A 13049-nucleotide genomic window follows, 5' to 3' on the forward strand; every position below is an offset into this window, starting at 1 on the left:
TGGATGGATGGATGGATGGATGATGGATGGATGGATGATGGATGGATGGTGGATGATGGATAAATGGGTATATGTGGAGGAGCAAATCTCTACCCAAGGTGTTTGGAAAGAAAGACATGACATGATTGCCAATTGGACTTGTGAAGTAGAAAGTGGAGGTCTTTATCCACTCAACACTATTTTGGATGGCTATATTCAATGGCTGACAGGTGGTTGGATAGATGGATGCATTCAATGAATGATGGATGGGAGGATTGTTGAATGGATGGATGAATTTTTGTCCTGTCTTCTAGTGCTAGGCATAGAGCCTAGATGCAGGTACAAGCAACAAAGCTTGCTGGGGGAATGGGAACCCAAACATGGAGTCAGTCTAGAGCCCTGAGTCAGCTGGCTCGCTCAGGATACAGTCCAGATCTGCAGATGCACATAGGAGAGAGCTGGTTCATTGGATCAGAGGCTGAGGTCCAGTTCTCATGCTTTCTCCTAAGGCTGAGAAGTACACAAGGCCTTCCACAAGGCTTATTCCCCAGTGACTTCTGAAAGATAGCATCCAGTTGACGGTTGTAGTACAAGTCACACCACAGGACTGAGGGATCAGTGGTTTGTGGATGGGGTGAGGAATGGAATTTCCAGTATTGATGGCTCTATTGGGCTGTTTGTAATCTAAGAGGAAGAGAAAAGGCGAGTCTGGAAAGTGGACGAAACTGCTTGTTAGATGCAGGCACTTGAGAAGTATTCAAGGCCCTGGGAAGAATAAAGGAGAATAAAGCAGCCTTTCAGGGCATTGGGGGCAGGGGAGACTTGTGTGCAGCAATGGCATTCAGGTATCTTCAAGTAGGGTGTCTCCTCAGGCAAAGTATTCCACATGAGAGATTTTGCCAAATTTCGGCATACACAGCTCTGGTTCAATAGCTCCCGCCCGCTCCTGCCCCATGCTTCCTGGGCAGGGAACACGCTTGGAAAGGATGTCTGACCTAATCTCACAATGGATAAGTGACAAGGCTGAGGCAGAGAGACATTGGGAGAGATTCCGGCTTATGGCCTCTCCCAAAAACCTGTCCCTGGAGGCTAAGAGCCTGAACTAAATATCTAAGCCAAGAAAACACAGGCCCTTCTTTGAACCTTTCAAAATGGCCAGGCTCCTAAGCAATAGACACTTATTTTTGTAAGCCCCCTCCTTCTTAAAACCTCACAGTTTATGATTGCTTAGATACACTGCTGAATAAACTAATATGTAGCAAAAATATTTTCTTCAATAGTAACTTTTCCTCTTGTTTTAAAAGAAAAACATTAAAAAAAAAATCTTCAAAATTATGGCCAAGGCATTGTGCCAGCTGTTCTCAGGGCCTAAGTCTCGGGCTCCTGGTCCTCTAGCGTGATATGTTATATGGTGGCCTGGTAAGAGGCAGCGGGCCAGCACAGCGAAGGTGGCCTGCGGCGATCTGCTTGTCTATAAATAAATGATTACGGTGTGTGGCGCTAGTGCACATGGTAGACTGATGCCGCCGCGGGGAAACCTTGCAGCAGCGCAGCCTGGCACTGAGTAGGTTTGCAACAAAAGTTAAGTTGGCAGGCTTTCCCTCCTCAGAGCACTGTGGTCCACAGGACCCAAGCTGGAGCTGGATGGCGAGGAAGCAGCCTCGTTGGTGGCAGGGTAGATTGAGCCAGCACGTGTCTGCGTATCCCAGCTCTCTCCCACCAGACCCTGAGAATCCAGCTTCACAAAACAAACACCAGAGCGCCCGCTAATCGCCAGCTCAGAAACAAAACAGCACTGCGCTGGGGGATCCGGGCGCAAATCAGCCCTCCCTCTTCGCGCTCCTTCGCCACCGCCCGCCCCTCGGCTCCGCTGCTCCGCTCCGCTCAGAGCAGCGCAGCTCCGCAGCCGCCAAAGCGAGGCGGGCACGGTCTGCCCACTGCCAGCGCCACCCGGGCTCCTCCAGGTTTCGCCTCTGCAGCTCCCGTCACTTGGAGCAGGAGTGTCCTGACAGGGTCTGCAACATCCGCATAAAGTTGGGGGGCCCTCGAGGATGAGGCTGTCTCCCGCGCCCCTGAGGCTTAGCCGGGGTCCGGCGCTGCTGGCCCTCGCGCTGCCCCTGGCCGCAGCGCTAGCTTTCTCAGATGAGACCCTGGACAAAGTGGCCAAGTCGGAGGGCTACTGCAGCCGCATCTTGCGCGCCCAGGGCACACGGCGTGAGGGATACACGGAGTTCAGCCTCCGCGTGGAAGGCGACCCTGATTTCTATAAGCCAGGAAGCAGCTACCGAGGTGAGTGGAATGGCGTTGGGGGCCGGAGATCTAGGAACCCCTAGGGCACTGACCCGAGCAAGGCTGGAGCCCGGAGCGCAGTCCCAGAGTGTACCACGTCTGTGCATCCCAGCCCGGGGCCGTGACCTGGCTGCCCTGAGCCCCTTAGCTGCCAGCTCTATACTATACCCAACAAGACAGTGTCAGGAGAGGAGGGGGCCGTCGGGGAGGCTGCAGGCAGGAGAGACAGCCCGGGTCTCCAACGCAGGGTTCCCGAGCCGGGGAATACAGCCGAGCCACACATCACACCAGCCTGGCTGGGAGGGAGCCCGACTTCGCTCCAGCTGTTGGCGAGAGTGAAGTACACACACATTTCTCCTTAACGCTCTCTGGGGAAGAAGGCACTCTCAGGTGGGTCCCAGGCAGGGCATCTCTTCCCATGGTTTTCATCCTCGAAGGAGAGATACCAGCTTCTAGATCAAGCAGGACTCTCCCTTCCTGGATGGGTCCCTAACCAGTCTCAGGGTAGGGGAAGGAGGAAGCTGAAGGGTCCACAGAGAGATCCCCGAATTACTCTCCTGTCCCAGGAGAAGACAGAGACCGTTGGATTTCCAGGACAGGTTTCAATGGCAATAGGATCCTCAAAAAATAATAAACAAACAAACAAACAAACAACAACAACAACAACAACAAAAAACCCAACACGGTTAGTCTCTCAATGGAAGGTGGAATGTGAGGATAAAAAAACAGACCCAGGATTCCCAGAACGCGATTCTGATTCTGGCGGCCTAGACGCTGTGCGCCCTAGGGATGCCCAGCTTTACGCAGCTCAGTGGAGAGCAGGGCTCAGAGCACAGGGAAAGGCGATACAAGCAGGTGGGCGATTTCTGGCATGACCAACAGCTAGGCCCACACCCACCTGAAGACTCCAATCACCTCCTCCATTCTCACACTCCTTGTTTAGTAGGTCTATAGGCTCCCCTGATATCTTTTCCTTTTTCTTTTCTTTTTTTTTAAACAAGCATTAGCTGGCTGTCCCCAGGCAGGATCCTGGGGAAAATTACTATATTTTACCTAGGGTCTCCTCCAGAGCCACAAGTCTGCTTGGTGCCTGATGGGGAAGAGCAGATCACTGGAGAACTTGGCAGAAGAACTGGGCTTCCAGCTGCTGCCTTCCTGGTTCCCCCAGAGAGTTGCGAGAGGAAATAGTTGGGAGCATTGGGAGAAAGTTTGGGGCAGTGTCAGCAGTACCAGATCCAGAGACTGCACTTCCCAGAAAGCGGCTTCTGTTTTCCTGGTCGGGTTGGTGGAGTCGTAATTCTCCACTCCAAACTATGCACTCAGGCTCAGGGCACCGACTCCCTCAGCCCCTCAGCCCTTGACCAGGATCGGCTTTGTTCCTTAAGGAGTCCACAAGATCCTTCTTTCCGAAGAAAGATGTTGGATTTAAAAAAAAAAAGCTCCTAGCCAGGGAGGAAGCACACAGCTTGGTGAAAGGAGTCTCAGACCTGGCATGTGCAGGACAAACTGATAATCCCCTAACCTGGGGCAGATCAGACCAAAAGGCAAGAAAGCATCTGGGCCCCCTGCACACAGTCCTGAGTTAACTGGGAAAGCAGAGGGAAAGGGATGACTGGGAATGAGGGGGCCTGGGTTTAGCAGCTGTGTGACTTCCTGCAAGCCATTTGATTTCCCTGAGCCTGTTTCCTAGCCTGGAAAGAAAAAGCTGTGTTCTCATACAAAGGTGAGTGTGTCAGAGAGACAGCAGGTCCCCAAATAGTCATTAGTTTGGGTAGAGTGACTTTTCTTTATTGACTTAAAAATGGGGGGGGGGGGATTTTGTCTCAGCTTATTGCATTCAGTGTGTGCTCTCTTCTGGTTGAAAAGTTTGTCAACATTCCTCCAGTCCAACTACCAGAGAACAAATGGCTGCCCTTTTCTGGCTCCTCATGAATTTATTTAATGAATGAGTGAATGGTGAGTTCTTCATACTTGTCTATGACTATTCTTAATTTAAACCCAAGAAGAGGGCTGTCTCTCTCTCTCTCTCTCTCTCTCTCTCTCTCTCTCTCTCTCTCTCTCTCTCTCTCTCTCTGTGTGTGTGTGTGTGTGTGTGTGTGTGTGTGTGTGTGTGTGTGTGTTGATTTTGGCTAAGCAGGAGCATCCTGGAATCCCCTCTCATACCAGTCCTGTTTGGCTGAACACATACTTCAGCGCTGGGAGGGAGGCGCATTCCACAATTACATGTCCAGAGAAGTTCCAGAACTTTTAGGTAAAGCCAAGGCCTAGACCAGAGACCAGACCGGGGCCCTGGACTATACCCTTGAGTTTTGAAATACGGTGATACCTGCTCAGGCTGTAGGTGGGGATAACATCTTTACTCCCTCCAATGGTCAGGATATCTTGAAGTAAAGACTTAGGGAGAGGCATGCTAAAATCTTCTGGGTAGGTGTTCTGTAATTAACACATCAGTTTCAGAGTTATAAAGAAAAGGCACTAGCTTAGTGTGTGACATTTCCCATTAGATTATAGTTCCTTACAATATCATATTAAAAGTAAATTTAGTGTGTTCTCCTAAGTGCCTTGACTTAGGTTTTAGACATTAACATCCCCTGGTGTTCCTCTTGCTTTTTAATCCCCTTCCCCCATTTCAGCATCCATCACCCATCACCGTCCTTGGAATCAATGACTCCTTCTCCTCCCTCCTATCTGTGCCCTTTATTTCAGTCTGTCATCCAATAACATCTGTGCCCCATTGCCCCCCACCCCATTGCCCCCCACCCCATTGCCCCCCACCCCATTGCCTTTGGCTATTCTAGACTTGAATAAAAAGGTCCCTATTTTAACAAATTGAATCATGGCGCTTCTTCCCCACAGCCTGGGTGAGTTTGGGGCAGTCATTCAGCCTTCTCCAACTAGCTAGTGCGGGTCTGACTTCCTTTTCTCTCCCACCCCTGCTCCCTACCCTCCCTCTCTCTTCCTCTAGCTGCCCCCCACCCCAGTGCCATAATTGTGCTTTAGAAAGCTCTGAAAGGCCCGCTCTGTTTCTGACCAGAGCCTCCTTTGAAAGGCGATTACAGTGATTAAAAATAACAAGTTGAGGATACTCCAGGGGCTTCTCTTCTAGGGCGACAGTTTACAGAGCCAGCCTTTCCCAGATCACAATTTCAAGCCAAATAGCAGGAAATCAGCTGAAATGTTCGCGAATTGATTGAAAATCAAAGAGGCTCTTTTGTCTGAGCAAGGTCTGTTTATTGGGAAAATAAAGTCAGGCTGACGAGAGTGTCTTTTTCTAGATGCTCTTTAAAGGGGAAATTTCAAGGAACTTGATGGGAAAAGAATGTTCAAGAGATTTCAAAAGCTAGCCCAACTGCAGGCATAATTGGGGGATTTATTCTACACCCAGAGGGTTGGGGACCTCCAAGGCAGCTTTGCCTTTTCTTCTTTGTCCCAGTTTGGGACACACACTGCCAGTGTGAGTAGGAACCTCAGCCTGCTAGAAAAAACATGGGATTTCATGATGCATATGTTCATGATGGGATTTCTGCTCATCTTCATAGATACTATGTGACTGCAGGCAATCCATGACATGTCTCTAAACCAGTTTCCCTGTCTGTAAAGTGAGGGCATTTGGGGGGAGGGCACCGCCAAAGCATCATGAGGACTGGAAATAAGGGTTAAAGAGGTCAGCACACAGTCGGTACAGTGTGTATGTTTGTGTGTGCACATATATAAATACACATAGATACATGTTATGAGAGGATTATAACAACAGAGAAGACGTTGTGCTAACTTCTCCCCACTCGGCTCCCTTGTTCCTCGCAGTCCTGCAGTTTATTCTGTTCCTGTTTTATAGATGAAACTGAGCACCAGAGAGGCTCCTCACAGTCGAAGTGTGAGACAGGACCCAGCTCTTCACTAGTCCTCTATGCCAACTCTTAATTGACTTGGGAGTAGAAGCAGTTTACTGGGCTAGCCTCAGCCTTCTGAGTAGTGAGACTTCCTTGAAGGGGAAGTGCGTCAACAAATTTTGGCAATCACACCAGGGGACACAGAGTCATAAAGCAATGGTGTATTCCAGCACTTCCTCCTTCTGTCTTCCTTTTTAAATAGACTTCAGTATTGCCCTTCCCCATAAGCAGAGGTTCAGTTTAGGCCATGCAGGACCTCCTCAGCCTTTAATGGATTCTCTTCATGAGAAGGCAGGAGCAAAGTAGGTGGGGGACAAAACTTAACCTGATAAATTGTTTCTTTTACATGCAGTTGTTTTATAACTCGGCTTGCAAATGCTTGTATTTGAGCATAATGTGTGTAGGAGTTGAGAAACTTAAGCTGGGAAAGACCCTCTTAAATAAATGATTTCTTTTGTTGTGGTTTGCTTTTCTAAAGAACGATCCCATCTCTCTCCTGTTCTTGTATTATTCCTTCCTTCCTTTTTTTTTTAAAGATTTATTTATTGATTATATGTAAGTACACTGTAGCTGTCTTCAGACACTCCAGAAGAGGGCATCAGATCTCGTCACGGATGGTTGTGAGCCACCATGTGGTTGCTGGGATTTGAACTCTGGACCTTCGGAAGAGCAGTTGGGTGCTCTTACCCACTGAGCCATCTCACCAGCCCTATTCCTTCCTTTTATTATGTGATTTTTAAATTCTAAATTCTTGTCCCCCTTTAATAAACGTTTACTTCAAACTGATAATAAAAACCAAAGGATACCATGCTCGTGCTCACATTCCAGGCATCAAAAAAAAAAAAAAACAAAAAAAAACAAAAAAAAACAAAAAAAGCTGAGGGAGGAGGATTGTAAGTTTGAAGACAACTTCGAGATACATAGTGAGAACCTGTCTGGAAAACTCAGAAGGGAAAACAGAATCCAAAAGCTGCCTCAAGTCCGATGTTTAAAGATTATAAAGGTTGCTTATGGCTTTGCATTTCAGGCAGTGGGGAAACATCAAAACATAGAAAACAAGGCATATCTAATTTAAGTTTTTCAAAGTTTACAACCTGAGCGCTTTCTCAAGCCCAGGTAAGCCCATCCCAGCCGATTCTTTTTAACCGGAACCATAGGCTAGCATGAGATACAGGTGCCCGGGAAGTTTTACTACCACATTACTCATTTACATTCTTTACAGAATAGACATAAGCCAAGCTAAGAGACCCCCAAAGGAATGATTTCAGCTGAGATCAATGGAAAGCCAGCCGCGACTTCACAGTGTCAGGCAGGAACCCAGGCTCCTTCTGCCTCTCTAGGGCTCTTCCCTCTTCTAGGTCTCTGCTAACCAACAGTAGCTGCTACCACAGCAAGACCATTACATACAGTATGTATGATAGTCTGAGGTAAGGTATGCTGCAATGCTATTGAAGGGCTCATATGAGTTCGTGCATGGCTCTTATCAACAACTTTCAAGTGGATCCCATATTAAAATGAAATATATATATATGTATATACATATATATATATGTATATATCAGTCAAGTTAAAGAGCATATGTTGCTAACATAATTTCACCCATTTTACATATGTGTCTTTCTATTGGATGCTAGCCAACATGACTGAGTTTACCTGGCTTCAGGTTGTTTTATTGGACCTCTCTCTCTCCAAGGATCATTATAGCCAACTTGCTTTCACATCCAAGCTCCATGTAGCATAGCATGTTGAGGAGAGGGGTTTATTTATTTATTTTTTAAAGATAAAGGAAAACTAGATTCAGGGAAATAGTCAGTAGAATAGTGTTTATCAATCTATGGGTTGCAACCCCTTTGGTGTCAAATGACCCTTTCACATGGGTCGCCTAAGACCAGCAGAAAACACAGACATTTACATTTCAATTTGTAACAATAGCAAAACTTCAGTTATGAAGTCGCAACAAAGATAATTTTATGATTGGGGGGTCACCATAACATGGGAAATTATATTAAACAGTCACAGTTCTAGGAAGGTTGAGAACCACTTAATTAAAAAGTGCTCTGTTTTCTTTTTTTAATTGCTTAAAAAAAGAATTGCTTTGTTTTACCTGCATATGTTATGTGTACCATGTGCATGCAGTGTCTGCAATAGCCAGAAGAGGGCATTTGATCCTCAGGAACTGTAGTTATAGACAACTGTGAACTAACACGTGGTGGCTGGAAACCAAATCCAGATCCTTTGAAAGAGCAGCCAGAGCTCTTAACAGCTAAGCCACCTTTCAGACCTGTCCCAAGCTTTTAATGAAAGTCATACTCCTTCCATGAATGAGAATTCAGTGAAGGGTTTCTAGATGGGTTCTGTGCTGATGTTCCGGCTGAATCCATGGACAGAGAAAGGGGTATAGGATATGTGTTTGTAAGTATGTGTGCGTGGTTTGTGTGAGTCTGTGCATATGAAAATGTTGTCTTTATATAAGTGTGCTTAGGCAGCCTATTCTATCTTACTTTTCCCTCAACAAAGGAGGAATCAGAAAAAAGAAAAGGAAGGAAGGAAAGAGGGAAGGAAGAAGTAAAAAGACCAAGAAAGCAATGGCCACGTGTGGGATGAGAAAAGAAAAAGCCACAGGGTAGACATTCAGAATAAAAATGAACAAAATAATTTGAATGCAGTGACTACCTATCCTACCCAAGGCTGAGATTCGAGAGGCATATGGAAAGTCTAAATCACATAAGTCAAAATTATCCCTTCATGATCCCTTGAAACAGTGCATTACATACACCACGGAGAGCAGCCCCAGACTGGTCTGATTTATGTGCCTCTCCAAGTACTTCCGTTAGCGGGGAAGAGAAGGAAGCTGGCATTTCTTGGTAAGTCCAGTGCTGTTCTCCCTCCAGCACTGGAAGTGATCTGAGCTTCTTCAATCAAGTTGCGGAGAAAGCTCTTGGTTTCTCCTCCTTAAATACTGGCAGGCAAGTAAGTCCTTACCATGTGATTGTGAGGGAAACTGAGGCCACGTGGCATGCTCAGGAGCATGCATTTAGTGGAGTGGAGTCTACCTACCTAGAGTCACATGTGTATGTGTGTGTGTGTCCACCTCATCTTTCTCTAATTCATCTACTTCAGAACACCTAGAACTAGACTCTCACAAAAACTCCATAAGATGCTGGTAAATCTTTGCTGGCATAAAATGTCCCATCTTCACAAAGGTCTTCTGAGGCTCAGACAGTTGAGGCAAGGAGTGAAGCGCCCCCAACAGCCCTCCCCCACCCGCCAAGTCTTTTGCCAGCAAGCTCCAGGCATCTGACATGCTCAAACTACCACGGAAGTTTAGAGAAATTTTCTGCGCCCAACCTCTCGGGTGAGGTCTGAGGACAGCTGCACGGCAGGTTCTAGGGTTTACAAATTGTTTTTAAGGGTTGCGTGAGAGAGATCCGAGGAGACTTTCAGGAACCAGGCATCCGGTGGAGTTGGGGGGAGGGGAGGAGGAAGTGGGTGGAGCTAGAATCAGGATCCAGTTGAAAATAATGGCCAGGTGCTCTGCGCCGCCCCCACCCCCTTCTCCTATTCGCCTCTCTGGGCTTCTTAATCACTCTCTGAAAGCCAATGGGAAGAAACACCAAGGGACATAGTTTTGCTCCTAGACTTCCATATGACTGATTCATCCTCTCTAAGTCTTGGGTATTAAGTCTCATCTATAAAGAGGCTTCTTTGACCACCACTTTATGTTTCCCATTGGGTTTTTCCCCCTGATTTATTTTCTTCGCGCCCTGAAGCTCTCTCTGAAATAATCATGTTTATCATCTGCCTCCTTCATCTAGAATTCGCGCTTTATGAGAGCAAAGCCCTTGTCTTTCTTATTTTATCTCCAGTACCCAGAATTATGTATGGCCAGCAGGCATTAAATCATTATTTGTTGGGGGGCGCCATTTAAACTCAAAGGTCCAGGTGTAAGATCTGCAACCTCTCCTTAGATCAGCTAGACTAGGGAAACCATACCTTCCTCGACCGGAAAGGTGAGCACCAGAGGGCGGCCCTGGAAGAAGTCAAAGGCTGTCCAGAGGGTGGCAGCAGAGAGAAAGAACAGCTGTTGCCCTGGGACAGGCTGGAGATGGGTGACTGGCAGACGCATGCAAGGAGAGGGCGACTCCTTTGAAAGAGACTGCAGAAGTGAGGAGCAAGGCTACAGAGGGTAACAGGCAGAGGGAGGGGCTGCTAGCCCACACCTGCGCTCTCAGAGCAGACACTCAAGCCCAGACACAGACTGTTAAGGTGAATTTTCCCGAAACCATCTGTAAGGATTGGCAAACCCAGCAAAGAATTGGCTTTCAAGACTATATATATTTTTTCTTTTCTATATTTTCCATTTCCTATGCTTCCCCAACACCACCTATTTTGTCTTCAGTCTCAGTATCCCACACTATGGTCCTATTCTGTTCCTGAGGGATACCCTGTTTCCTTCATACGTCAGTGGCTTCTGGAATTATGTTATAGTAACATGAAACTGAAGAGTACACCTCTGGCATACACTCAGGGCTGGTACAATCCTCTGCCTTGGTGACGTGGAAGGGGTGCAGAGGACAGCCAAGAGCCCCTTTGGGCAGCAACGCTCACAGCCTGGAGAAGTTAGAGCTACGCTGACCTCACCGTTCTTCTCAGCTGCCTCCCATTGGACGTCCACACATCCCCAGTCCCTTGATCTTCAAAATCACACAAAATAAGGTGTTTCCTTGGCCATATGTCAGCCCTTGCAGTGCATATGGGTAAATAGCTCTCTACCATGGCTTCTCTTCTGACTAAAATGCCATGTCCTATTTCTTCAGTCATTCCTATGGGAGACATTCCTTCTTCCTGTGCTTTGTACTCCAGATGTGCTCTGATAGGGACAGAATGGTTTTCTTCCTGTCCTGGACACTGTGTGTGTGTGAGCTTGCCAGGGCTGTGTTTGCTTTCTTGGCAGCCCTGTCATGCTCTGGAACCATGCTCAACCTGCAGCCAACTCTGATGCTTGCTAGTTTCTTGGAAGGTTGCTGTGCTTCCTAACTGCTATGGTTTGTGCATCTATGGATAATATCCCCAAAAGGTCTACAGGGACTTTGGTCTCCAGGATGCTGCTGTAGGGAGGTGCTGTAACCTCTGAGGAGATGCAGTCATACCTCCAGTCTCTCACCTTCTCCCTAATTCTTAGCTCATGTTCTGAGCAGATTTTCCTACCACATGCCCTTGCCATAATGGAAAACTCCCACAACAGACCCCAAACCATGGTGCCATGAGACCCTGTGCTATATCCCCAGAACTGTAACCTAAAATGACTTGTTTCTCTGCTAGCTGTCTCTGCTGCTGTGTTACTGTAAGAGAAAACTGATTGGTAGATTAGCCTGTGCTGTGACTGGTCAGCTTGGAGAGGGAATTGAGACAAGGCCTTGTTTTTCTCTATAAACCTAAGCCAGCCTCTAACTCAGGAACCTCTTGCCTCAGCCCCCAGTCTCCAAACTGAGATTACAGGCTTGTGTGCCCCACCCCGACCCCAGCCCCACCCTGAACATATTTGATGTGGTTTCCCATTGAACTTCTACCATAATTTCTGGTCAGTCATTCATGATTCTGTCACAGGGAGGTTTACCTACATCATGTTGTTTTAGACTAGCCACAGTTCTTATAAACAGGCCTAATGAGCCTTTATCTAAACTGCTCGTTGGAATCTTGAGCAGACTAGAGCTTAGAACTGAGATCATAGCCACCCTTTAAGGTCTTTGCCTAAAGCTTACATCTGGTTCAGCACTTTGAAGTAAACATTCTGTTGTCACCCCAATGACATTTGTCATTTGACATTGCCACCTCCTGGTCACTCACCCCAGTATACTTATGAATACAGTTTCCTAGGTCTTATGGTGTGACTCTAAAATGCCCCTTGCAGTTTTGTGTACCTAAGGCTTGATTGACCACCAATGGTCTTTGAGGAAGTAATTGGACCCTGAAGACTCTGACCTAATTAGTGATTGATTCACTGAAGGATTCATGATTTAATGACAGCATAGGTAACCATATGTTCTCATTGCATTTCTGTTGCTATGATAAAATACCCTAACCCCTCGCTCCTCCAAAAAATATTTAGGGGAGACAAGGTTTTTTTTGGCTTACAAGTCTAGGTTGTAGTCCATCATTGTAGGAAGTTAAAACAGGAACTTGAGGGAGCAAGTCACGTCACATTCAAGAGCAGAAAGAGAATGCATGCATGCATGTTAGTGCTCATGTAAGGCTAGGTCTCTCTGGTCTTACACAGTCCAGGGCCCCAAACCAGGGAATCGTGTTGCCTACTTTGTAGCTGGATCTTCATACACATTGGTTAAAGACAATCCTCACAGACACGTTCACTGCCCACCCTGATCTAGACAGTCCCTTCCAGAGACTTTCTACCCAGGTTTTGGGTTCTGTCAGAATTAACTCTCACACCTGGTCAGATAAATCAGGTCACTGGATGTTCCGGAGGAGTGAAAGAAAAGTGTGGGCTCAGATCCCCAAGATGGAGGAACAGAGGGCAGGGACTCAGGACAAAGAGAACAGATAGAGGAAGAAGGAGGGGGGAGCGAGCAAAGGAGAGGGGAGCAAAGGGGCAAGAGGCGGGGGGAGTTTGTCCCAGAGAGAAGTGGGACGAAGGACTGCCTCTGGATAGAGGGAAGACAGACTTGGCATACAGGAAAATGGCACGTTATAAGGGTACAAGGATGTTAGGATAGAGTGTTTAATTTTACTTGGCCATGTTAGTTAGGTGAGCCAAAGGGGGCTTTTGATTGCTGGACTTCAATACTTTGAGAGCTGGACCTTGGTAGTCAGCCTCAGGAGAAGGAAGTGGCCAAATAAAAATGTAATCTAACATTTTAGCAAGGCGGGGGGGGG

The 13049-nt window shown here is 47.1% G+C and overlaps 1 protein-coding gene across 1 annotated transcript in view; it reads left to right on the forward strand.

Annotated features, from left to right (window-relative positions):
- The first annotated feature begins 1609 nt into the window (after nucleotides 1-1609).
- Nucleotides 1610-13049, forward strand: part of Spon1 (spondin 1) — a 279250-nt gene continuing 267810 nt past the window's right edge. Inside the window, exon 1 of the mRNA XM_021166919.2 lies at nucleotides 1610-2268. Within this exon, the coding sequence (XP_021022578.1) occupies nucleotides 2031-2268 (238 nt within the window). The 5' untranslated portion in view covers nucleotides 1610-2030. The remainder of the gene's footprint in view (nucleotides 2269-13049) is intronic.

This window comes from Mus caroli, chromosome 7, assembly GCF_900094665.2.
Source record: "Mus caroli chromosome 7, CAROLI_EIJ_v1.1, whole genome shotgun sequence".
Lineage (NCBI taxonomy): Eukaryota > Metazoa > Chordata > Mammalia > Rodentia > Muridae > Mus > Mus caroli.